At 40.3% G+C, this 27,578-nt stretch overlaps 1 protein-coding gene across 1 annotated transcript in view; it reads right to left on the bottom strand.

Moving 5' to 3' along the window:
* VSIG10L2 (V-set and immunoglobulin domain containing 10 like 2) overlaps positions 1 to 27,578 on the bottom strand; it is a 330,945-nt gene that overhangs the window by 293,430 nt on the left and 9,937 nt on the right. The window contains exons 2-3 of the mRNA XM_086957413.1: positions 15,980 to 16,303; positions 4,469 to 4,744 (exon numbers count right to left, since the gene is read on the bottom strand). Coding sequence (XP_086813539.1) covers positions 4,469 to 4,744; positions 15,980 to 16,303 — 600 coding nt within the window. The remainder of the gene's footprint in view (positions 1 to 4,468; positions 4,745 to 15,979; positions 16,304 to 27,578) is intronic.

Genomic DNA, 27,578 nt, shown 5'->3' on the forward strand with positions numbered 1-27,578 from the left:
GAGTGGTCATAGACTCAAGGTTCACATATGCATTTCCTTTATTACCCCAGGATCCCATTCTTAGATGTGTTCATATTCAATTTAATAATTAAACAAATGAATTTTATTTGGCAATTTATATTTAGCACAAATATCTAAGATATTCTTTTTTCTAAAGAAGCTGATGGAGGATGTGTCTCAGATACGGGCTAGAAACTGTCCATCCTGAAAGTAAGTTGGCTTTCTTTAGTTTAAAATCTCAAAATGAAAGTGTTTGTGCTCATGGACCAACAATGGATTTACCTGGTTTATGAACTATTAATCATAGAAGCTACTTTTTTTCTGACCACGTGTTTGATTTAGAGTAAAGGTACCAGACTGGAACACTCATCTGTGTTTTTTTCTGACATGTGAACATTGGAAACTGAAAGGATCTCGCAGTTCTGGACTGCAGTTTATGTCAAGGAAGGTATCTGCTGGTTCCCCAGCGAAAAAGTGGTGCTGTACGATGGAGGCCAACAAATAATGCAGTGTATCCACTGTTCAACTTTCTGTCATGGTAGAGAATAAAGCACTGGTAAGCAATGGTCAGATGTTGGTTTGTTTCACTTGTTCAAACTTCAGAATTTGGGAACAATGGCAGCTTTTTAACTGAAACATTTGCATCCCTAAGTAGAAACCATTGCAATAGTCCAGCAAAGTGATAATTAAGAGGCAATTAGTGTATTTTTGAATTGTTAAAAAAATACATGTTAATGATGTATCTTTATAATGCCTTGCAGCACACCGATGGGCACCAAAACAGATTTAAATCCATTTTCATCAAGTTTATTTCAGGATATATTCCCATAATACTTCATATCCAATACATGAAACATAAAAATGTTTAAAAAATGAATACAAATATTACAGTAAAAACACATAAAGTCCAAATATATCAATGAAACAACAGCTTATCCTGCTTCTAACCATCATATTATCAAGTACTATACGAAAAATGAATTGCGAAGTTGGTGAATGCGATTCTCTAAATTCTCTAAATCATTAAGGGCTAGATGTATCAAGATACCCTTTAGCGAATCTCAAATAGCGATTTTTAAGGAATCGCTATTTGAGATTTGCTAAATGGTATGTATGTAGAAATTCGCAAATTTTTTGCGATTTCTTAAAATTCCTTAATTGCAATTAGCAAATTGCTAATCACAATTAAGGAATAATTTCCCATTCATTTCTATGGGCCAGGAGGCCCATAGGAAGGAATGGGAAATTATTCTCAATTTGCGATTCGCAATTAGCTAATCGCAAATTGAGAATAATTTCAAGGGTGCAAGGGTGTCTTAAGGACACCCTGCTGCACCCCAGAAATTGACATGTGTGCTCATATGACGTACATACATGCCCTAAGGGCATGTATGAGCATCAAATGCCACCTTTACAAATTGCAAAAAGTGCATTTGTAAAAGAAATCACAAATTACCACCAACTATTGCGATTTCTTAACCCCTTCGATGCTCATGACGAGCTCAGCTCGTCATGAGGCATGGTTGAGCTGTGCTCATGACGAGCTGAGCTCGTCATGAACAATGGGAAATCAGGGAATGCAGCACAGGAGGAAAAAATCTCAAGCACCCAAGGTGTTAAGGGAAAATCGTAAATTAGAAATGCTTGATGCATAGCATTTAAGGAATCGCAATTTGCGATTCCTTAGATGCTGACGCAAAGTTAAGGAATCGCACATTTTGCGATTCCTTAAATTTGCAATGCGATTTTTCCATGCATCGCATTTCCCGTTTTTTTTGTCGCAAACGCTGCTATTTTGCGATTCGCAGCGTTTGCGACAAAAGAAACGCTTGATACATCTAGCCCAAAGTAAAGGGAAAAAGGAGAATATTTGAATTTAAATATGTCTGTACAAATCCATCCTCTATAGTTGAAGAAACCATTCATAGTGCAATTGGAAAACTGTTCGATATAATTATTCAAGCACTAAAAAAATAACAGGATAGGGCAAAAAACCAACACATATGTATTTGCCTTTTCTATTCAGAAGGTGACCATGCATCTATGTATTCCCATATTATGGAAAAACATTTCATCCTTGGCTTGTGAAAAAGAGGGGAGCAAAACACACAATATATGTTTCATGTGAATTACCAAACTAACAGGAAAAATAAGATGAAACGGTCTACTAGATTATTTGGCAGTAACATTTGTTAAAGATGGAATGCCTAATCTGAATTTAAAAAATGGCGAATATATTTGTTTGCTAAGAAGTGCTCTGTTAGATTGCCATGTGTTTTACACCACAGTCTATTTTGATCCCCAATCCCTGATTAAATAAATATTATAGAGGTTTTTGACCGAGTAGTAGTTATAAAATCATGACCATCAGAACCATATCTGAATTTAGCATCATTGCTATCACGGAGAAGAATGATGAGGTTCAAAAGATTTAGTGGAAACCCATAGTATAAATAACTTGCCATAGGCTGTGATGAGGAATGGTATCACATGATGATTATAGAATGACAAAAGTCACATATAATGACAAGCTGCTCAAGAACATGCATTCCCAAATGAGTAGAAAACTCCTAAAGGCCTGATGGACGGTGCTCACATTCTCCTTAAAACCTTCTGATGGCAAGGAAGCATATTTTCAATATTAATCCACACTTTTAATGTGACCAAAACCCTTTTTGAACATATTATTTGAACATTATCAGTGAAGCAAATTGTCCTATACCTCCTTGGATAAGTATAGTTGCACTTTTGGTAAAGTGGGATACTTTCAGCGCTCTACCATATGTCTGGGATTGGTGCCCCCATGCAAGTTCAGTTGATACTGCGTGTAAGTATAGACTGTACACCTCTCTGACTTCTAGAGATGTTTGTGAAATAACTCTTTTCAAAACTTCTTCCAAAGAGAAAGTCACCGGGTCAGTGTCAGTGGCAGCCTCATTTACTGTATCTATAACAGTATTAGCAAAGTGGAATTCATTTACAACACCCTTCATAGATCAAGGTTAAGTGCTGGAACTAAGTCTTTGGCATTTTGTGAAACTCTGGAGACTATTAAGAGGGAAACCTCGGTGGGCAACAATGTGCCAAAATGTATTTGATCCAGTCGCAGAAAGTAAATCGTCTAATTTTTCATCTTCCAAGATTTCTTTTTCTCTCTAAAAGACCATCTATTATGATTTATTGCATTCACTATGCTTTCTCATTTACCTTTGTGGAAAGCAACTAGTAAAGCTTTCTAGGACTCATTAAAAGTCCTAACATGCCATGGATGTGAGCATGTGTTCCACATTTTTACATGGACCTTTTATGAAATAATCTGCTAGTTTAGTTTCTGTTAGGCAAGGTAGTGTAGATCCAGAATTGCAGGATAATTTTAGCAGTTTAGGAGAATGTTCTCCAAAATTGAAATCATTTGATTGTAAATAGAAGGTAAGGTGGGGTGTTGGATTCTATTATAAATTCCCACTTATTCCATTTACCATTGTTTCTTACAGTAAAATCGGTGTTATCAGGGTTAAGTAAAAAAGTTATGGCACAATTTAATAATGTTTTCCCGCTTCAGACCAAGAGTCAGAGGTTCTTGAGCACTTTCAGGTCTAGTGATGACTTCAAAATTTATAATGTTAATCTTCTGACATGTACCGAAATGTAATCCATATAACTTGACCACCTGTCATTCTTGAAAGGTAGTCTAGCTGCGGAGATCATATTTTGGACAGGCATTGTAAGCAAAAAGAGCATGTCTTTGTCTAGATACTCAAACCTCAGAAGAATTGCAACAATTTAGCCACTGTTTTCTCACTTTGCTAAGATATGCATATGTGTGTGTGCATGTGCGACAGCGTTGGTGTGCATGTGTTTGTGTGTGCATGTGAGACAGAGTTGGTGTGCATGTGTGTCTTTGTGTGTGTCGGTGTTTCTTGTTAGAGAGAGAGAGAGATCAGGAGAATACCTGAAAGTACTGGACACCTTCATAGGAAATTCGTGTTCCTCATGATACTGTTGGTAAAACAATTTCTCCTCCTTCCTATGATGTGGTAATTGGGTAAGGAAAAGAAGCATCTGCTCAGTGTACAGTAGGTATCCCCCAATTTCCTACTTCAACCCAATGCCTTTGGAGTCATAGTAATATGAATTTAATACTAGTGTGCAACTGCTAATATTTTAGCAACCAAGTAACGTTTGAAATCGTCGAAGTCCCAAATAAATATTTAAATAAGGCTTCTAGGTTTGGTCACCAGAACTCCCAAAGCAAGGTAAGGAGCAAGTTTGTGTTTCAATACCCAGCGGTGTGCATGTTACATTTTTCCTCTGCTTTACTTACTTATTTATTAACTCAAGCACTTAGGCATAAGTTAGTTTCCCACCTTAGGCATTAAACCAATTAAGAATCCCTGAAATATGTTAACGTATCCGGCAAGACATGTAAGACATGTAGCCATAATCAATGTATTCTGAGTCTACTTACATATAACATCCAGGTAGACTCTGTCGCTGGTTTCTTGGTTCACCTCATTCTTTCCTGTGCAAGTGTACCAACCAATATGTGTCCGATTTACTGAACTAAGAAAGACCACGCTGCCATTGCCCTCGGACACTGGCACAGTGCCATCTTGTATTGTAGTTCGGTCCCATATGTAGTCAATTGGACCAGTGCCATTCCTCACCAGACATGTCAGCATCACAGGAGACCCTTCTACTGCTGCAGAGTTATTTATTCGAAGGAGTGGCTTTGAAATTGGAACTGCAAGAGATAAAACACTGGGTTAAACTGAATTAACAGATCACATTGCCACATTGCTTTCTAAAAGGTTGTAAAATCAGCATCTCAAACTCAAAAATATTGTGGTACAAAAATATTGCAGCCAGACTATCAACTTCTGAAATATCGTGAAGGTATTTATACATAGATAAATATAGGCAATAAGTATAGGTTTCAATCAATCAATCAGTTACTTATATGGCACAGCTTGTAACCCAAGAAGGTTTTCAGGTGCTGTGCTGTGGGTATCAGTTCAAGAGCCAAGTCTTGAGACCCTTCCTGATGTGGGTCATCGACTGTGAAGTGAGGAGGTGGATGTGGAGTGTGTTCCACGACTTGGTTGTGAGGTGGGAAAAGGGGCGTCCTCCGGAGCAGCAGCAGCAGATGCATGGTATCTGTGGGTGGGCTAAGTGAGTGGAGTGGAAGTTCCTGGCAGGACGATGGAAATTCAGGCGCTAGTTCATGTAAGCGGATCCTTGATCATGGAGGGCTTTGCAGGCATTGGTCAGAAGCTTGAAATAGCATTTCTTCTGTATAAGGAGTCAGTCCTTCATGTGCTGGATGATGTGGGTTCTCTTCGGTAGGTCGAGGATCAGTCCGGCTGCTGCGATCTGGATCATCTGAAGTCTTTTCATGAGTTCGATGGTGGTGCCTGTGTAGAGTGTGTTGCCACAATCTAGCCAGCTGGTGATAATGGCCGGCTTCACTGTTTTACTGGTGCTGATGGGAAGTCACTAGAAGACTTTGCAGATCATTTGGAGAGTGGGAAAGTATCCCGAGGAGACAGCATTGATCTGACTTTTCATGGAGAGTTGATGCCGAGGTTGCAGGAGTGGTCTTTTGGAGCAGGGATGGGACTGAGTTCCGGTGGCCACCAGGAGTCATTCCAGATGGCGAAATGTCTGTCGAAGATCAGAACTTCGGTTTTATCTGTGTTTCCGTGGTGAGCTTCAGGGAGTTGTTCTTCATCCAGGCGGCGGCGTTCTTCATACAGTTGTGGAAGCTGGTCTTCGTCGAGGTGGGGTCCGCTGCGGAATACTTTTCTTAATTCCTAATTCTAAAAAATGAATTCTTAATTCCAGTTCTATGTAACTTCAAGGTACATAGAGAGGGAAAGAAGGTAAGTATACAAAAGGAAAATTTAGGATCACGATTCTTACTCCACATCTGTGTACTTTGGTACATAGATGTGGAATTAAGAATAATGAGCTTAGATACTTCCTATATATACTTGCCATTTTCCACCTCTATGTACCATGATATTACAATTAAGAACAGTAAACCTATACTTACCTATTCATTCATTCAAAAAATCTTTATTTCGGCGATTGCCATAAAAGATGCATAAATTACAATAACCAACTTTAAACATCAGTTTTACAACGATAAAAGATTGACATACAATAAAACAGCACAATGTCCCCAAGGGTACCATCATAGGGGCTACAACCCTCAGTAAAACAATAATATACAATGATTTTAGAATATATTCAAGATAAAAGGCAGAAGAATGTTACTAATATTAAATTCTAGCTAAAAAAAGTCCAGTAAATAAGGGTAGCGCAATCATTAATACATGATCTGGTCAAGAGTGTAGAGACCTGGAGATTAAAAGCCTTCTCTTATACCATACTGCTTCGAGGAATTTGGCCATAGCGAAAACAATTACTTTTGTGAGATCGGTCTTCAAGATTCTAAAGGCCTGCGAGCATTTGGCAAACCCTAGGTTCCTGCATAATGGGGTTATCCAGTACCTCCTGGCCACAGAGTAAGCGGGACAAAAGAAGACTAGGTGTAAATCATCTTCAAGCCCGCAAATGCAGCCTGGGCAATTTTTCATAGACTAGAGGTTCCATTTGCTTGTGAATGATCTGAGTGGAAGTGTGCCATATCGCCATTGTAAGTATAACTTTCTAGTCAGATTCGGAAAAATATCGTCAAGAACTGGTTCGAACTTATAATCATCTTTCACCCCCAAAAATATGTTAGCCAGGGAATCTGGGCGTGCACCCTGTATATGGGATTCAAGGTTACAAGCATAAAAAGTTGCTACCAGATCTTTACGAGACAAACCCTGGCAAGCCATTTCAGGATCACTCCAAAGGGTGGGGAGACCCATCCGGGTAAATTCAGTTCTCAGATATTTGAACCATGGGATGTTCTCAGAAGTAGGGAGAGCAAGGATTTCCTTCAATTCCTGTCTATAATTGGCTAGCTCAGGGGTAGACCATACTCTTCTCCAAAAAGTTAGAGGCTTTACACCCACTACTTCATCCAACGGTTTTAAGCCCATATCCAATCTAATAGGGAGAAGCGGGGTGCTAGCCGGCAGCTTTAACAATTGTCTGAGAAACTTGTTCTCGACTGTGACCAAATCCCTCTTGTAGGTGTGTCCCCAAAGATCACTACCGTAGAGGATCGCACCTCTGGCCTGGAGCCTGTAGATCTCCGGGGGGGGGGGGCTAGTGGTCTGATAGATGATTTGTTAGAATTGACTAGCCTAATTATTCCCCCTGCTAGTTGAGCCAGTCTGAGCTGTGACTTGGTTTGGTGTTCACCCCATTCCAGTTTATCATTCAAAGTCACGCCCAGGTAGTCAAACGTGAAGACTCTTTCAAGCCTATTAGAGCCTATAGAGGGATTAGGTCGTGTTTTTTTGGGGGGTTAAAAATAATGTACTTAGTCTTCAGGGCATTTATTTCAAGACCGTGGTCCTGGCAAAATGCCTCAAAGGCTTCCAAAATGCGCTGAATCCCCATTGGGGATTTCGATAGCAGGAGGGTGTCGTCCGCAAACATAATTGTGGGCACCCTTCTGCCACCAAGCCTTGGTGCATCTATATTGGGAACATTGTCAAGGAAGTTGATTACCCCGTTGACAAAGAGGCAAAACAGGGTCGGTGCAAGAACACATCCCTGCCTTACCCCTCTGCCAACGGGGAATCTTTGTGAAAGGGTACCCAGCCTCCCACACCTAACCTGCGCATAATTTTGAGTATGCAATTGAACTATGATGTTTAAAAGAACGGGAGGGACCCCGAGTTTTGCAAGTACTGCCCACAATTTACTCAGCGGAACCAAATCGAAGGCTGCGCGGAGATCAACAAATACAGTGTACAGTGAACCCCCCTCCACCCGCACCGTCTTCCAGAACAAGAGGGCCAGGCGAAAGATTTGGTCCATCGTCGAGACCTTAGATCTGAACCCTGCCTGATATGTGCTTAAAATGGAGTTGTCCGTCATCCATTCTTGGAGGCGGTCGAGTATTAGCCTGAAGAAATTTTTTTGTGCTACATCAATAAGGCTGATTGGCCTATAGTTGGCTGGGAGCAGTGGAGAGCCCTTCTTGAAGATAGGTACAATCTCTGCTCCCAGCCAAGTATTAGGAACTGCCATTCCCCCAAGTATTGCATTAAAGACCTCTAACAGGTACGGGGCCCAAACCCTGGGTTGGTGCTTAAATAAGTCACCCGGTATCTTATCTAACCCAGGGACCTTGCCTGAGGGCAACTTAACTATTGTATTATAGACCTCCTTTAAGGTAAATTGAAGTGGCTCAGTACCCTCGATAATTCGAGAGTACGCTATGAGCCCACTGGGAGGTATCTGATATTCGGGGGTCAGATCAACACAATTGTAAGAGGAGCTAGAACCAGCCTCTTCATAAAGGCTGCGAAAGTGGTCCTCCCACACCGAGGCCGCTATATTAGCTTCCACAGCCTGAGTCGGCTCGGCAGACCCTGTTCTCACTATCTGCCAGAATTTTCGGGCATCTCTGGTTTGGAGAGCAGCCAACATATTGTCCCAGTTGGAATGATCCCATTCCACCTTTGCATTGTGGATTGTTTGCTTTAGTTCCTCCCTTCTTGTCTTAATTAGGTCCGTATCCCTCGGATATTTCAGTGCAGCAAGGAGGTTGGCCTTTGCCTTCTTGCAAGCTGTATTATACCAGGAGAGCCGTTTAGTCCTGAAATTCCCCTTCCGCACAATTGGGTTCAAAAATTCCATGAGGATATCCACCAGTTCCGCAAGGAGGGTGCCCAACTTGCGGACTGTATTTTCTAACAAAGGATGACCAATGAGATCCCCTATATATTTTACCTTCATGATATTTCAGTAGTTGGTATTCTGACCACAGTATTTTTTTTATTCTTATATTTCAAACTCCATATATCTAAAATCACAGTAAAACACCCAATGGCGATTGCACACTTTAAAAAGTACATAATTTAGCAAAACACTTTAAATTCACCACAGTCGGTTCTTGACAATGTGATTAGTAGTTTGAAATGGAAAATGTTTTGGCTGCTGTACAAAGTGGTATATCCAGATGAGACTCACCTGCTGAATTTCTTTAAAGTGCCAAATTGAAATGATAAACTGCTGATAGAATTACCTTCACTACCTTGTTGCTTTTATTACACCTCTACTGTTCATACTGCATAATTGCAATAATAGATCCTTAGTGATCATTTCTGTTACTTAATCCCCAAAAATCTGCAACTGACCCAGCATACTGCTCTCATCCTCTGGCCTAACAAAGTCTACAACAATGGCCCTCACAAAAGTAAACATCCAGATATCCAACCAAACTTAACATAAAAGATGTGGCACTTTTGAAGTCATCTACGCAAATGGTAGCTCTTAAACACTTCTAAAACTATTAAGAAACTCACCATAACAACTAATGCTGAAACTCTCATTTCTGACATATACTTTCGCCAGATAAAGAGAACAAGTATAATTGACCTACTTTAATTCTCTGAAGATACAATGAATTGAACCTTCCTTTCACTAATTCATCATTATTATCAAAGAAACTGAACAAACCTGGGTCACAGACTACTAATAGTTCACTAGGACAACTAAACATATTAGCTGCACATTACTCTATACCACAATGGGAAATTTATGGAGTATACAATCGAGATCAAACCACAATGATTCACATTCAGCTACCAGAGATTTACAGATTTATCCCATAATATGACTAATCTTATATTGCAGCCTGAAAGCACCCTGTCACAGCCAGTCACTTAATACCTCCATCCATGATAGTCCACGCGAACCATCCCAGTTCTACAACTAATTTGATCAGAACTCCACTACACCTCTACATCAATGCCTATTGAAAGGTAAGATACTGCCATCACACAAAGCCCTAATATCTGTAAACCACCATCTGCATTATTTACCCTACACATCTACTCAACTTACCTCTTGTACAGATTTCTCCAGCGTTTGATGTATAGACACATTTGGCTTTAGCTTGACTTCGAAATTTTAAGACAACTGTACTATAGTAACTCTCTTGAATGACAATCTTTTGAATGCACATCACCACCCCACAAATTATCTTCACAAAAAATCCCAACATGAACCATTATTCTTCTAGATGTGTCAAGATCCATCTCAAAGCCAAGAAACAATTCAGACTTCATGTGACCAATCCAAGGTACATACTGATGCCACTGACATTTTAGAAACAAAACTAAAGAAGATTCTAAATGTGTGGGCCCTGTCAACTGGTGGAGGATGCAATTGCAAAATACCTATCCTGAAATCCTAACCCCCATACTGAGAACAGGTCAGCAAAAACAGAATTTGTTCTCAAACTGTTCCAAATAATAGAACAAAGAACTAAAGGCCATATGAAAAAAAGCAATATTCCTACTTACTCTTCTACACATATGATAAACAGCCAACATTTAAATAACTCACTTGGGGCCTGATTACAAGCCAGTCAGGGTAGTTCTCTGGGGTGGTGTACAGTTCCGCCTGTTTGCAAGTGGTCCAGTGTTCCGGCACCCGGTTTTCCCTGGTGTAGGGACACTGAACCTGATTTTACCAGCCAGTAATTCCAGATGGCAAATTTGCATGAGTGTTTTGGTGCTACAACAGCCAAGCCATATATCCTATTCCACCCTGACTTTTTTCTCTGTCAAAAAAGGAGTATTTCTTGCTCCCTCTGGCAAAATAATCTTCCCCTTCCCTCCCCAAGTCTCCCTACCTCCCAGACAAAAGCCCCCACACACATTTTCCACCTGTTTGGAGGAGTTGGTAAATGTGTGCATTAAATACCTCAGAAAAGGCAATACAATGTAGTGTACTGCATATAAATGTACCCGCTTGGAACATCACGTATTAGTGGTACCCCAGGTTTCCAAAATACTGCTCAAAGAGAGCAAAACAAAATTGGTGGCAGAATGAAGATGATACACAGAAACAATATTAACTACACTATAATAGTACCACAAGTGGCCACTTTATAGTCCCCTTTTCTGACACCATCCCTGATCAACCCAGGAAAACCTAGCCCACATCCTTGTATGCATGGGTCAGAAAAACCAATAGCATATCACCAAGGATTTTCATCACAACTGTTATCACAATAACATTTCTTGAACAAGAACAGGGACATGCCTACTTATTAGTTAAACACTACAAGCCCCCCATCCTAAGCAAAATAGACAATTTAGCCACTGTCTTTAAAACTTAGAATAAAAAAATGAGTCTCTAAAGAATGGTTCACTCCTTAAACGCAGAGAGACAATGCTAACACTGCTTTGAAGTTTGGGAAAACGCTGTACACCATCTGTGTATATATATCTAAAAAAATGAAATTGATGTATACGGATCAATGGGCCATATGTATCAAGCAAAATTGTATTTGCAAATGCCGAAATTCGCAGAATTTCGTCGTTTGCGAATCCAATTTTGCCAAATGGTATGTATTACGGCAAAATAAGGAATCACAAATTTTGCGAATCCTTAAATGCAATGTAAGAAGCACCAAAAAAGTGCAATTTGGCCTTAAGAAATCGTAAACTGCCACCAACTTCAAGTTGGTGGTAATTTACGATTTCTTTGAAAAATGCACTTTTTTGCATTTTTCCAAGTGCAATGTGAAGCACATACATGGCCTTAGGGCATGTATGTGTGCCACATGTGCACCCATGCTTATTTCAGGGGTGCATCAGGGTGTTCTTTTGACACTTATAACACCAAGGGGGACAGATAGAGGACAACGTTTACCGGGGTCCAATGTACGTGTCCTATAACTGAAATCAAAAGGGTGTACAGAGTTCCCCAAAAAGGGTTGAGTAAATTGAGGCAATGACTCTCTCTCTAGAATGTGTTATGTGATAGGGAATAAGGTAATCCCTTGACGGAATTAAGGATGCCTCACACAATTCAAAGGTTGGACGACTGTTGCCATCCCACCCGATGATTGTATTGTGTCATCATTGGCCTCCTGCTCCAACGGAAATCACGTAGGATCCCATCCTGCGATACCCTGCAGGTTGTATATCTAATTTTTGCGGTTGATAATCCCTGCAAGTTGATGAGCATTTAGGTCCTGAAGAATTGCCCGAGTGGCATGAAACATGTTGACGCACCATAGGCGAGGGTTGAACGAGGCCAAATCACCTTACTCTTTGTGCCTCGGTACCCCTCCCTTCACCACTTTTAAACGAGGCAGTGAGCCATATCATTAAAGGTTTCTTAATGGACTCTACTGACCTTTTTGAACTTTTCACTCACGCTCACTATTGCACTCCTTTTTTGGCCCCTCACACACATGCATCTATTGGCTGAGGAATAAAAGAACTCCACTAAAGAGTAGCACTCAGTGCTACCCGACAGGCATTGCACCGCCAGCCTGCCGTTGGAGCAGGAGGCCAATGATGACACAATACAATCATCGGGTGGGATGTTCTTTTGACACCCCTGCACCCTTAAAATTATTCTCAATTTGCGATTCTCAAATTGCGAATCGCAAATTGAGAATAACTTCCCATTCATTCCTATCGGCCTCCTGGCCCATAGAAATGAATGGGAAAGTATTCCTTAATTGCGATTCACAATTTGCTAATCACAATTAAGGAATATTAGGAAATCGCAAAAAAATTGCGATTTTTTACATACATCCCTATTTGCAATTCTCAAATAGCGATTTCTAAAAAATCGCTATTTGAGAATCGCAAATCAGGATGTTGATACATATGGCCAAATAGATCTGAACAACAAAGCCACCTTTCTTAAAGACCAGATACATACAGCTAGCCACCAAATCAGAAACCTACTCTTTTTTGTGTGTTAGTTATCTGAAACTTTCTTCACTTCTCAATGCGAACACATCAATATCTGATTAAATTGTTAATATATTTAGTATGCTAGCAGTCATAGGGCTACACATTGTAGTATATGCTGCACCAGTAGTACAATAGGATTCAAATCTATTAGTAGAAAATCCAGTGTTATAAATACTTCAAGAAGCCACTGCATGGGTAATCATTTTAGCACTAACACTTACAGTAGTAGGGCCAAAGAGCTGTGGTACCAGTTGCTGGTTTACCAGCTTCAAAGTTGGTAATGGTGGCAGAAATAACAATATTGTCTTGCAACATTTCAGTAGTGCCTACTGATCCTATGTGGGGCGCTGAAGCACTTGCCAACATGGGCAGCACACTACACCATATAAGATGTTTGGTTAGAAGTGTCCGTCTTAGTTTTGATCCTGTGTTGGAAGTGTTTCTATGCTGTGCGTGAAGACCACTGAAGTGCAGTTATCCTATTATGGGATGCAGCGCTTAGCAGTGTGATGGATGAAGAAGGGTGAAAGATAGGTGCACAGTTTATGGTTTTCATTAAGGACGCAGTTTTGAACAGCTCTGTATGTCCGGTTGTGGTATTTCTTTGTTCATGCTCCACTTTGCTCGTTACTGTACTAGGTTGGACATTGTGAGATATTTTGTTTAAAGTTTAAGGTACTATGTAGGCATAGGTTAAAGTGAGAAGTGGTAAAGAGATCAGCTGGTATGGACTTTGTTAATATTATCAGTAAAAGGGAACTAATAGCAGCCTGTCATTGTTGGTTATTGGGACTAGTCCTGTGCTCTTCAGGAACAATTGCATGGCTTTATTCCAGTTTCTATGTGGTAGATTACATTAATAGGAATTAGGTGTAATCTTTAGTGGGAGAGGGGAATATAAGTATTTCATGCACTGGTAGGTGATATTAATAGATTAGGTATTGTTAGATTGCAGGGGTATGATCTTTGAAATGTTGTGTGGTCAATGCGCAGAGATACAAAAATAGGGTTTAAGGAAAACATGCATGTGATTTAGAGTAGGCTGTAATCAGGGACCGGAGGCATGGAAGGGATGAAAAGGAAGGAGAGAGTGATATGAAAGAAAGAAGAGAGTCGAGGGTTGCAAGTTTTAAGACAGGAACATTGTGGAGGCTTTTGGAGGCAACATGCAAACCTACAACCATTTCTGACACATGCATGCTTGAGTTGGAGTTTCCTTTGAGGTGTACCTAGGTTTCTAGAAGTGGGGGAGGCGGCCGTTGTTATATCAGTAGAAACAGCTAACACTAGCACCCAACCAAATGCCACCCCTCCCCAATAATGTAAAGTCTTGACCACAGATTCTTAATGTATTGAACCTGAAAACATCTTGCAACTAAGAAAAGGGGATATCAGTGAACAAAAGGGTACATACGAATTGTGCCCAGTTCACCTAAGCACTCAGAGACCATCCATAGAGGAATAATTAACTGGATCTGACACCCAGCAGGAGAGCACTAAATCACAGTAACGGTTGCAGAGGTTGCTTTGTAAGAGAAAGAAGTGTAGATATGAAGCAAAAATAGACCAAAAAACACAACAAAGGGAGCCCTCCACAAATCACAAACAAGACATTGCCTATATTAGTTAAATTCAGGTCACAGCGACTGAGAATTAGAAGTGGCATCAGTTGTACTGAGTGCAGTACTAGTATTTGCTATACTAGCAGTAGCTTTTGTAGTAGTGGGGTTGCAGTAGTAGTTGTATTTGTGGCAGACTTACCACTAATACTATCAGGAAGCAAACCATGAGCAGTAGTAGTTGCAGCAGTAGTCAATAGGGATATTACCAGTGGGAACCGTACTTGTGTTTGGTGAAAAGGCAGTACTACTTCTAATAGTAGAAGTGGTCATAAGTTTAAATGGGCTGGTAATACTACTAGTAGTGGTAGTAGTATTTAGTATTAACAGGACTGGTAGTAGAGGTAGAAGTAGTTGTAGTTGCATCTACACAGTACTACCAATGAACATACACTTGTGGTGATAGTAGCTTTAACAGTAGCATCATTTGAATGTATGGAATTGGTAGAAATGGTAGAAATAAAGGCAGAAGTAGGATGTATAGTAATGTTAGTGGTGGAACCGGAACTATTGGCAATAATTGAGGCAAGACAGCACGTACCAGTAATAATAACTGGAGAACCTATGTATGTAGTAATAGTAGTAGGGATTGCACCATTAGTAATATTGCTTATACCATTATTACTACTAATATTAATCGTACACATAGTTTCACAAATTACAAATGAGCCAGTAGTACTCTAGCATAAGCATTAATAGGGCACATCAAAGTTGGACACTGATCAGTAGTGTTCAGATCAAATTAGTTATAGACTAGAAATATCACTCGTAGTCGTCGTAACAATTGGTTAAAGGTCCACTAGTTGTACATGCTTATTGTATGTGGGCAGGATTGCTTTGCTCACATTCATGAGAATGAGAGTTCAGGACTGCAAGGTGTGTACATCAGTGAGTGGAGCTGAATGTCCATGAATTGCAGTGCGTAAGGGATGGAGAATTGGTATTGCCAAATGCATAGGTTTGTGTCTCTGCGTGTGGTCGAAAGACAACCATTCACTTTGCTGAACAGCATGTGCAATCTGCACTTCCGGGACAGTCTAAGTAAAACAAAATACACAAAAAATAAAAATAAGGTAGATAGCCAAGGTTTTGAAGATAAATATACACTTTCTGTATTGAATCTACCTCTATGCAATTTCCTATTAGAAAATACAGCTTGTTCACTGTGATTGGTAACTGCTCTCTCTACAGAGATCCTCATGGCCTCTAAAGTTATCATTGTTTACTCAGAATATAATTTGCTTGCCCCAGTGCCTACTATTGCTATGCAATGATTTAACTTATATGTCAGTGGCGTGCTAGTATGTCTTGTGCCCAAAAATCTGGGGACACGGATGAGTTTGCTGTGGTAGAGGACTCTAGTTAGGAGATCCCTAAAATGTATTGAGATCAAATGAGGATACAACTCCTTTCAAACTTTTCTGCATTGCAGGGTTCTGATCTTGACGAAGCACATAGAATGCTAATTGTTAAAATACATGGAGTATATGGATATCCACTTACTTAGAATAACTAGATCGACGTAGATTGGCTGGACACCTTCCTCTTCATAGGGGACCTGACACACGTATGTCCCCGCTGCAAATGTCTGTAGGTTTTTGATCATCAAAGTGCTATTGGCCAAGCTGACATCACCGAGGCGTGCTGAAATCGCATGCACATTGGATGAGCCCCCAAAACTTGATGCGATTGGAAGAGACAGGCTTGTATTCAGCTTCACAAAGTTCCAGATGAAGTAGAGAAGAGAGGAAAACTCGGCACACTCTAACTGCACCGAGCCACCAAGGACTCCTTTCACTGTCTCATCCGCTTTGCTCAGAAACTGTCCTGGGGACAACAAGGAAGAAATATAAATTAGACTGAATATCCAGCTACTTTCTCGAAAAGAGGTAACCTAGTCCACTCTTACAAACAAGGGGGAAATTCTTTCTAGGACTGTATGAAATTATAAATCCACCAGCAAAGTTTTGCGACGTTGCAAAGTCGGTCATCTTCACACAAATTAACCTGTGAAATGTCCCACAGTAAATTGTTTCTGATATTTTCCATGTAAAATGTTCAGCAGAAAAGTAGATTTGTTTCCTGTCAAAAGTACATCCTGCTGGATTTTTCACCTTTTTTAAGTTACCTACAGATTTTTTGTAAGAAAACATCATAAACTGGCAAATGTCAGCATCACAAAATGTTCATATTCCTACTTTTTTCCTGTTTGAGTGAATTGGAGTGTTAGAGTATATGAGCTATTGACTAGAAGCTTGTCCACAAAATGAAATTCCTTTAAAATTGTCAAAACATGCCTGCTTTTATCAACATATGCTGGCTGTGGGTTCTGTTAATTGAATACAAATGTAAGAAGGATTCAAATTAGAAATTATGACGAGTCTTAGAAATCGTCATGCATGTTCATTGCACATTGTCCCCAGAATCATGTCTATTTTTTCCAATAATTTCAGTGCACGTATATAACACCATGGTACATCTCCAAGTAAAGAGAATCCTCTACAGGCGAAATCTAAAAGATGAATAATGTATATAATTGTACTCCCTGTCTTCAAAGTGGTGCCCACATTTACTCGATGTGGTATGCAATAAGCCTCAATTATTTAAAAAATAGCACAAATCAATAGCCGCTATTTCTCTTTTTCTGCTAAACTTACTCTCAAGAATTTACTTAACATTTACATTTTCTGAAGTGATACAGAGGCCAGTATCATGCAAGTTCAAAGCTTTGCACCACCAATATTCAACAGACGTGATAGTGGTTTTAAATAAAGAGACAAATACATCAAAATGTTGAACCAGTGCCAATTCACCAAAAGTGTAGATTGATTATTTAGTTTCCAAGTTTTGGAAATTTTCCTGAGAATACCACAAAGTGGTGGTTTGCCCTGCTTTGTTAGACTTTGCGAACCATGGGTGGTACAAGGGCATTCTGATGTTACCAAACGTGATTTTTGACACCAAGCCCTATCCACTAACAATGGTAGACAGGGCTTTGCACCCCAAAAATGTTTTACCTCGAGGAAGGTGCAAAGTTGGAGAAATGTTTCATTTCTCAGAATTTTCCAGACTGTGCACGTGTGCCGTATGGTGCAGCACACATGCACAGTCTGGAAAATTCAGAGAAGAAAACTTTTTAAACATAGTCTAACCTTAGATTTTGTACTGGAAGGGAGTTCCCTTTCCATTACAAAATTATGCTAGATTCAGACACACACATTTCCACTATGGTGGAAAGATGTGTATGCATGGCTCAAGGCAGCACAATTGTACACCAGCGCTTGTGAATTGAGCAGAAGCGCCATACTTTTGCTAATATGGCGCTGTCCTGCTCACTCCCTTTCACACAACTCAGCACATAAACTTTGTCATGAAATAATATTACATTTGCCGTCAATTCTCTTAAACATAGGATCACGACGGCAGTCTGTGAACTTATATTCTGAATACTACCATGTGTAACAAATTCTTTGAAAGTCATTTAGACTCAATGTTGAATGCGCGTCCATCTTGAAATACCAGCTTCATTCATTACCTGATGGACCCTGCATGCCCACATTTTTAAATTAACAATGGTTGTTGGGACTACAATCTGTGGCCTGATGCCCTGCTTGCATTCTCATTAAACCATTCATCTACAAATGTATTAGTAATTGTCAGAAAATTACAGACTAAGTAAAGGTGCACACTTTCTTAATCATCCCTGTTACTTAAAAAAAACTCCATTCAGCCTTATTAATTTAGATGATCATTAGTTCGAAAACTATCACTAAACAACTTTCCTATCCTCCAACAACTCCAAAATGTAATTTATGTTTCCCCATGGGCTGCACTTGCAAACTGGTGCTATCTTTAACCTATTGCACCCTGAAGCACACTTTACTACCGGGAAACCATCACCCAACTCTTGCCAATTTCAAAGACCTTTATTGTAAAAATGTCAATGTCATTTCACAGTGGCATACCGTACAACTATCCTAAACTCCTCAACGTACAATTCACGAAAATAGGAAAAGACAACAAGACTTAAGTAAAGAACGTTTTAAGATTGAAACATAGGTGTGTAATCACAAAAAAACAATTAACATCAATGCCAGTCAATGAAAAGTGGCAGAAATAATGCCATTCTTAATTCATTCCAGTAATCATGAAATGTAAACAAAAAACAAGGAATATTTTTCTATACTTCCAAGGTATTTATCGACAATTCACCTTCTCTTCTCTTAACCAACCTGATTGACACACACAAAAGGTGATGGGAGGAATGCTTGCAAATATTCTAACCACTGGAAATCCCTCGAACTAGAATTACAAGCCACCTCTCTTCGCCAACTGGCCTGGCAGTTCATGCTGGACTGCTCCTATTGGAGCAGGACAAACGCTGATTTACATATGTTTGGGTCTACTCTGAGCTCGCATGGTGGAGCAATCACCAGTGAGTAGACTATTTGCAAGCATTCCTCCCATCACATTTTGTCTGTTTGAGGACTCCAGTTCATTCATACATAGTCACACAAACTTACTCCACCAATTTGGAACTTCTAACATGGCACAGGCTAAATTGATTAGATATGTGCTGCCAAAATGTTGTGAACTTCTTTTAAGTTAAGAGATTGGGATGTGTGTCCTAATATTCTAACAACACAAATATCCCTTCTAAGCACTAAGCCTTAATTCCAACCAGCATTTCCTATGAATGGTGACTATATCCCTATGAAGAGCCTCATCATGATAGACCACGCCCATTGTTATGCCTCATTTGAACCTCACAGAGCAGGTTCAATAAAGTTTATCAACATATTCCGCTCACGCATCCTAAGAATATGAATATATTCGATGCCTATTCTGCTTACTCATGTATATTTTACATGCACAAGCATAAGATATGCACACTTGCATTTTAGGTGACAATGACAAATGTTCCAAGGCCTGACATACACGTGCACACATTTGTTAGGCATGAAATGTCGATTTGATGTCCTGTACATGAGAATGTACGTGTAAATAGTGTTGTTTTGAACCCGACGTTTATGCATGACTTGTATCATGTATAGGTGCGTATGTGTCATTCAACTTAATTAGCAAGCATTCTGGAAAATGTTATGTACCTCCGATAGCATTTTCATAAGTTCATTCACAAGGTATTTTAAACAAGGCTTTGTGAATTGCAAAAAATAAGACCAGTTTTCCAGACTTCAGATACCCCTAAGTCTGCATTTCTCTTTTGTAAATCGAACCATTCGTTTTCCATATGACCTACCTTGCACAGATATTTCAGACAGACACTTCTACTACATGTGCTAAACTGGGAACCAGCCAACGTTTTTCAAAGCACTGCCCTTGGGGTTGGCACGCTATTTGAGCTCATGTACCTTGAAAACCTATATTCACTTATATATCATCATACTGGGGATCTATTAACTGACCCATGACCACTCAAACCATCCTTATTATCAGCATTTAGCTTTCTAAAATGTCTACCTTCCAATTATATTTTAGACAGGAAATTCAAATTTCCACTAATTATGCTGAACTGGGACCCATGCTAAGGTATATATATATATATATTAGCATACCAACCCCTCTTCCCGATGTAACCAATACGCATCTCTGAATCCCAGAAGTTCTTAAACACAACTTAAATATCTCTCTAAATTTCTGATGGAGATCAGTGCATTTCAGAAGTCAGTAAGAGCTTGGGTGACAATACATGAATGTGGAAACTAAATCTGGGGTCCACCACTTACTCTGGAAAGATATGAAGGTCTTTAAAGGTTAGAAGATACCACACCTCAACAGTGTAGGCTGGCATCACTAATATCACACAGCTGCTTATCAGAAATAAATGTGGGGAAACAATAAGCAAGTGTGTCTTACACTTGTGGCATAAAACGCCTGGGCTTCTGATGTGTAACTGCAACTGTAGATTTGTCTATCTAAATGTTAGACCTAGCATCCTTGGTATGGTTTCCCCCTAACCTTTTGCCTTCAGACCACCTGTTTTTATTGACATTGTGTTTTCTGGCCTTAGGGCTCTGTGCACTTTTGTGTGTGTGCTCCTTGCTAAAACATGGTAACACTGACTTATATCCAGTTGGCATCTTTAATTTACTTGTAAGTCCCTTGTAAAGTGGCACTGCCTGTGTTCAAGGTCTGTAAATTAAATGCTACTAGTAGACCTGCAGTACTGATTGTGCCATCCACTTATGTAGCACTCCAAACATGTCTCAGGCTTGCCATTGCAGAGCATGTGTGTGTAGTTTTAACCTGCAAAGTCGACCTGGCAAAATAAACCTTTTGCCAAGCCCAAATCTTCCTTTTAATACGTATAAGTCACTCCTAGGGTAGGCCCTGGACAGCCCAGAGAGCAGTGTGCAATGTATTTAACAAGTTGGGACATTTACTTTTGAGTTGTACATGTGAATGAGTTAAATTCGTTTTTTACTACTGCATGGCCTACCTCTCTTATACGATAGTGTTGTAATTACCATATTACATTTTATAAGTGTGATTTACAAATGGAAATGGTTAAACCCTTCATGTTTGGTATCTCTGGAATAGCAATTTAAAATTTTAACATGTTGAAGTTGGTTTTTATCTTGTAGGTCTGAAAAACGCACATTTGGAGAGTTGGTGTTTTCTTTCCTTAGCCATTTGGTGCCTGCAGCATGTCTCCGAGTCACATAAATGGGTGTACGTAAAAGATGGGCATTTTGTATTTCTCCTATACAGCCACACACCATGAAGAGTTTAGGTGTGACAGGATGGCCATGGGAGAGAGCAGCTGAGCCCCACTTACACTGTGTCCTGTCTCCACACAAAGGGCTGCACACTCCATGTAGTTAGTGTGGAACCAGGGCCAGGAAGGCAGTGCGCCTCTGCACTTCAAAAGGAAGCCTCTAGAAGTTTCTCGCCACTTCAAAGGCACAACTGTGTATAAATACCTCAGACACCAATTATTCAGTGCGCTTCTGGACCTGTGAATACTCAAAGGGCTAGTTGGCTGATCTCCTGATCTGAAGCTTCAGGGACACAACAGGCTTCCAACAACCTTGCACTTGCACCTGGATTCTGCCATCTATGGGTCTGCCCTACAAAGTGGTGGCACCCTAGTCCTGAACCATTAGAAGTGGACTTAAAATAATCTGCCAGCATCTGTGGATTCAGCAGAACTGACACATCTCCAATGCTGTGCATCACAAACCCAAACAGAACCGATGCATTGTAGCTGCTGCGTAGATTGGACCTATCGCAAAGACCCACATCCCAGCCCTTTGGAACTGACCCATTGCCCTGACTGCGCAATGCATCCTCAGTGCAGGGCCTCACATTTCTCGTCAATAACGCCAGACTCACATCCTTGCAGCTCCTCAGTTCGGATGCATTGCCCCAACTGCGTGCTGCATCCTCAGCGCCGGACTTCCCAATGGTGCAAAACTCTGTTTACTATTGTTAGAAGATAGGGATTTGCTTCAAAAAGCATGGATGGTGGCACAGGAACAGGAACACCCATATACCACCAATTGAATGCACTCTCTTGCGCAGGGTAATGCAATGCAGCACGTTGTGCTGCTTTGTGTTACTTTTGGGCAACTTTCCAGTGCACAGCAAATTTTGCACTATTGTGATGCTAACCCAGAACAAAAGGTTTGTGAATGACAAAAGGCCATCTGTTCTTAGCAACTCATTCTATTTCACCATCCCTCCTGGAAAGTATTCTCTAGTGTGCTTCGTTGTCCTTTTGGGCTCCATGTTCCGACTATTGCAGCTATTACAATGTCCAAAATTGGATGTTCAGGAACTGCTCCAGCCTTTACTTTTCAAGATTCCCAAAATAGCTCTAATTTTACCAATTACATTGCTGTTGTTGCGTGCCCTTGGGTGGCATTTCAGGGCTACAATGAAATACATCTCCAATGACACAACCATCCTTATCCCTGGGAGTATGGGACCACACATGAGCCAACACGTTCCTACACCACAGTAACTGCATAAGGCAGAAAGAATGATCTCAATGTCTCCTCCTCCATGGAAATCAGAGATAATATTCAATGGGTATAAGAAGTTGAGCCATGAGACCCTTGTTGTTTAGGAACCAATGGATTCAGGTGAATCCAGTTGAATGAGTGCCTTCTGGGTGAAGCAAAGGGGCTGTCAGATGCCTTTTGAGTCCATTCTGCATTTGTTATCTTTGAAATGGAGAGCCATTACACTGCTTAGGAGCTCACTATCCTTGCTCACCAGTGTGAAGACTTTGGGAGCAATCTTGAATGCCTAGGTCAGCACCTAGCCACACATCTGCTGCAAACGCAATTCTTTACCTCTAAGATCTTTCAAGGCATAATTTTCCCAGTAGGTCACCAGCACTTATAAGTGTACTCTCAATAAGGAACTATACATTCACCAAATCAGAGCAAAGCTGCAGAATCTAGAAAACTCATTAGGCCACACCTTGTGGCTTCTGAGAATAACTGGATAAGTATATCCCGCCAGTCACTAAACAAAGGGGTCAATTGCATTCCGCTTTGCCTGGAACCAGGTATTCTTTATGAATCTGGGTCATGCTTTTTCATTAAGAGATTCAAAATGTATTTAGGATCAAGAACACTCCACGTGTCTTCACTATACCCGTGACAATATACAAATACAGGAAGAGCCTCAAAAGTGCTAGTTTGCTAAAAGTGCGTTGACCAAAGAACTCTCCACCATTAACCATGAAACACATTAGAAAACATTGTTTTATTGAATGGTCCCCATCTTTCAGTTCAGAATCCATCCCCTGAAGCAAATGGTAGATTCCTAAAAACACCTTTAAGTAACATAGCATAACTCTCCATTTCATTCCCCTTCTGTCTATCTTTTTTGTTGCTTTGTAAAGGGTTCTGTTATACTCTTCCCATGCCATACTGCATTTTGGGATGGCTGTTACTTTTACGCATTCCACATTCACCATCCTCTCCCTTGCTTCCCTTTTATTACTTATTTTTCTGGTTGTCATGGAAAACCACAAACATTGTGGGCAGTTTGTGGTGAAATAAAAATCATAATTTAGTTGCTAGTTATTTTGACTTGCAAACTTTATTTAATCAGGGCTCATAATCTTTCTTTCAGCATCAATTACAGATAACAATCCCAAGCTGTGATAATAGATCTGGATGAAACACTCCCTTTCCAGGAATATCAGCAACATCTACCCTACCAACTTTGTCAGACACCCAAAAATACGTTTGTCTTTATTACAACACGTTTACACTGGCTTTTAAGCAACTTTGCTCTGATAACTCTATATAATCTGTAATTCGAAAAACCTGTTGGTTACTAAATAAAATGTTGGACAAAAACATAAGCACGCCGCCTCCTAACTGTATTTGTGAAAAACTATAAAACTGGTGTGGAAGTCTGATGTCTACACCCCATCATGCTACCACATGCAGGCTATGTCACTGTGGTGAAACTAGTTTGAAGAAATGTCGTTTTGAAGAAAGCTTTATTAAGATAAGTGGGTTTCCTAAATTTGACTTTTGAGTCACTATAGCAAAAATAAAAGTAATTGAGTAACAAAGGAAAGTTGACAAAAATAAAAATGGAAAGATAATGTTAGACCTGTCAGCCTTATCCTTCCCCCAAACATTTTGCCTTACTCCTCCATTTTTGCTCATCTAGGTTTTGTTGGCCTCAGGACTCTGTGCAGTTTACCACTGTCAACCCGTGCTAAAGTGTGTGTGTGTGTACTCCTTAAAAAACAGTAACATTGGCTTCTAGCCGATTGGCGCATTCAATTTACTTATAAGTCCCTAGCAAAGTGGTACTGCATGTACCCAGGGCCTGTAAATTAAATGCTACTAGTGGGCCTTCAGCACTGATTGTGCCCCCAAATTAAGTAGCCCTTCAAAAATATCCCAGGCCTGCCATTGAAAATCCTGTGTGTGGAGTGCAAAAAAATCCTTTTGCCAGATCTAACCTTTCCTTTTTAATACACATAAGTCACCCCTAGGGTAGTCCCTAAACTGTCCACAGGGCAGGGTATGGCACATTTAAAAAGTTGGACAAGATTAAACTGTTTACATGTCCTGGTAGTGAAAACTCTTAATTTAATTTTTTATTACTGAAAGGCCTACCTCTCCCAAAGGATAACATTTGGCTACCTTATTACATTTAGCGAGTGATAACTTGCAATTGGGGGTAGCTCAGAATGTCAAAGTTTGGTGTCTAAAGAATTGGAATCTTAAACCCTCTTTAATGGTAAACTCGTACTTTAAGTCAAAATTCTGTAAATGCCACTTTTAGAAAGTTGACATTTTCTTGGCCTAACCATTTGGTGCCTGCAGGCTGTATCCTAGGTCAAATGACTAGGTGTTGCAGGCTGTTGGTGTTTGCATACTGCTCCCAGACAGTGAAACAGAGGGGACTCTGTGTTGACAGGATAGGCCATGTCTGACTTAATGATGGGGAAGAGCTGTCACCTAACATACTTACACGTCACAAAGACTGCCTGAGCACACTCAAAAAGGATATACCACCAGTCTATTACACCCTTAGACAAGCTGGGGCCAGGACAGGGAGGCAAGACATTCCAAACACCTCTTGGCGTGAAAACATCCAGAACGTTCACCTACTTCAAAGTTCGCACCAAGTGTAAATATTCGACACTCAGACCCAAACTCTTCAGTACACCTCTGCACCTATGGAAGACCAAGAAGGACTATTGCGCTACTCTGCTGAAAGAAGGACTGCTGCTGCCCTGATACTCTATTGCCCTAAATGGCCTAAATGAGAAGGGATTCTGAACCCAGGACCACCAAGGGCTGGTTGGCTGACCTCCTGACTAGAACTTCAGGGACAGAAAAGGTTATATCACCTTGAACCCAGAGGCTGGACTCTGCCTGCTGTAAGTCTTGCCCCCTGAGTGGTGCCACCCCAGTCCTAGACACTTGGAATTGGGCCTGAAGGTGCTCTGTTAGCCCAGCTGTGGGTTCTTGGGCAGAACTAGCAAATCATGATGAATACCCTTGCAGGTTTGCCTTGGAACTACTGCTGACCCATGCTTACCTGATGCAGGAACTTGCATCACAGTTTACAGCTCATCGGAACTGCTGCTACGCAGCGCATGCTCAACACAGGATCTCACAATGCTCCGCAATCAGGATTTAAGGAAATTTGTTCGGTGGGCCTTACTGGGTCCCTGTATCCGTCCTGTATCCGTCCTGTGCTCCATGATGGTCAGTCTAAACCTCTGACTTTGTCCCAGTCCAACCACAGTTGGTGCTTGTGCTTTTAAGCACTATTTATACTTAAATCTTTGAAATTGCATATCCTGGATTTTTTTTGTTTTGGTCTCAAATAATTTATTACATTTTACTCTATGTTTTGTAGTTGGTGTTGGATTATTCTTTTGTTGTGCTTTCACTTTATTACTGTTTGAAGTGCTACATAAACATTTTACACATAGCGTGTGTGTTGATTCTAATTGATTTTGTGTCAAGGTACCAGAGGGTTGAGCACTGGTTGATTTGGGTGTTTGCTGGTGACTTCACCCTGACAGGTATTGTGATTCCTACTTGAGTAGGGTTCCACCCCCCTTCCGCCCCCCTTAACCAGCAATCCAATTTCCCACAGAATATAATAGTGCATGACTTACTAAAATGAGGAGGATGACGTTTAGGCTTCTGGGTTAAAGTTAGGGCTGGATTAATGGTTAGATTTAGTGCATCAAAAGGTTAAGAATTAGGGTAATGGATAATGTTAGAATTAGATTTAGAGTTAGGTTTAAGTTTGACACTAGCATTAGGTTAGGTTCAAGGTCGAGGCTAGCACTGAGATAAGTTTAGGGTTGAGACTAGAAACTGGTTGATTTAGGGTTAATATGTTGGAGGTTAATTGAGAAGCTTTTTCTTTAAAAAGTAAATTTGTGCAATTCTATTAATAGAATGCCTTGTCACATTAATGAAAATTCAATTCATGCAGAATCTTCATAGTGGGTGATTCATCATGGTATTCCTACTTAGATGTATCCACTCCAACATAGATCCAGAAAATGTAAATCTGTGAACTCAGAAACAGAAAAGCATCCCATCATTGTTCAACCTGTCTGTAAACATGCCGCGAAACATAGTATATTTTTTCAGCACCTTATATCCAGCTGTGAAGGTGCTCAGATTGGCACTGGGCTCATCCCAACACATGGCCCTTACACTTTAGTCTTCTGTTGGCTAATGCCGTCCTTTTTCTGATTTAATAATGTTTACCCTTCTTTCTAAAGAACTGGCTGAATGTATGTTTATTAAATGAAGATTAATTAGTATTATCAGTTATTCTCATTCCATATATTTAATTGGGGCTGGCACGAAAAGCTTTAAGTGATGCCCAAGCACCCTAAATAATGGGAACAGTTTAGGAAACTAATGAGCAGAGAGAATAACATAGACTATTTCCACTCTGCATTGCTGATGCATTTAACAAACACATCTTTGCTAAAGTGACCAGTGGATACACCTCATGCACATGAAGAAAACTTGTGCGTCGCATGTGGTATTGACTTTCCTGCAGTGTAGTCTACGAGAAATCTGTTAAATGGATCTGAGCATAGAGTTGTCACGGTATTCATAATGTAAGGATGTGGAATGCATGCAGGATTCTCGGTGTCTCTGTGTTCTTAGTCACATAACAATTCACTTATGTACACCATTAAGATGGAGATTTGGACCATACATCAAGCTCTGATACCCTTTTACATTTTTTTGAGGTGCATACAAAGAGATCCTAGTGAGTTGATCACCTTATGCTCCTAATGCAGGAAGAACTTCCAGGTCCCCAGAAATAAGCTATGAGCAATGATTCTTGAATGGAATTCCTCAAATGGGAGTTATTTTAAGACCTTTGATAGAAGTCAAGAATAAAGGGGTGAAACTTCTCAACACAGGTCCAATACAGACCTATAAACACTCAGTGTCAAACACCTTGCCTCCTGCAGAAAATCATGACGTCTGGGTCTTGACAGTCTTGATGATTCCCCCGGTCATTGCCTTGGGGGCACATGGTCCTTGAACCTCCATTAATACTAGTGTTGTGTTTTAGGATGTTGCCATGGACATTGGACCTTTGT

This window comes from Lissotriton vulgaris, chromosome 2_1, assembly GCF_964263255.1.
Source record: "Lissotriton vulgaris chromosome 2_1, aLisVul1.2, whole genome shotgun sequence".
NCBI classification, from domain to species: Eukaryota; Metazoa; Chordata; class Amphibia; order Caudata; family Salamandridae; genus Lissotriton; species Lissotriton vulgaris.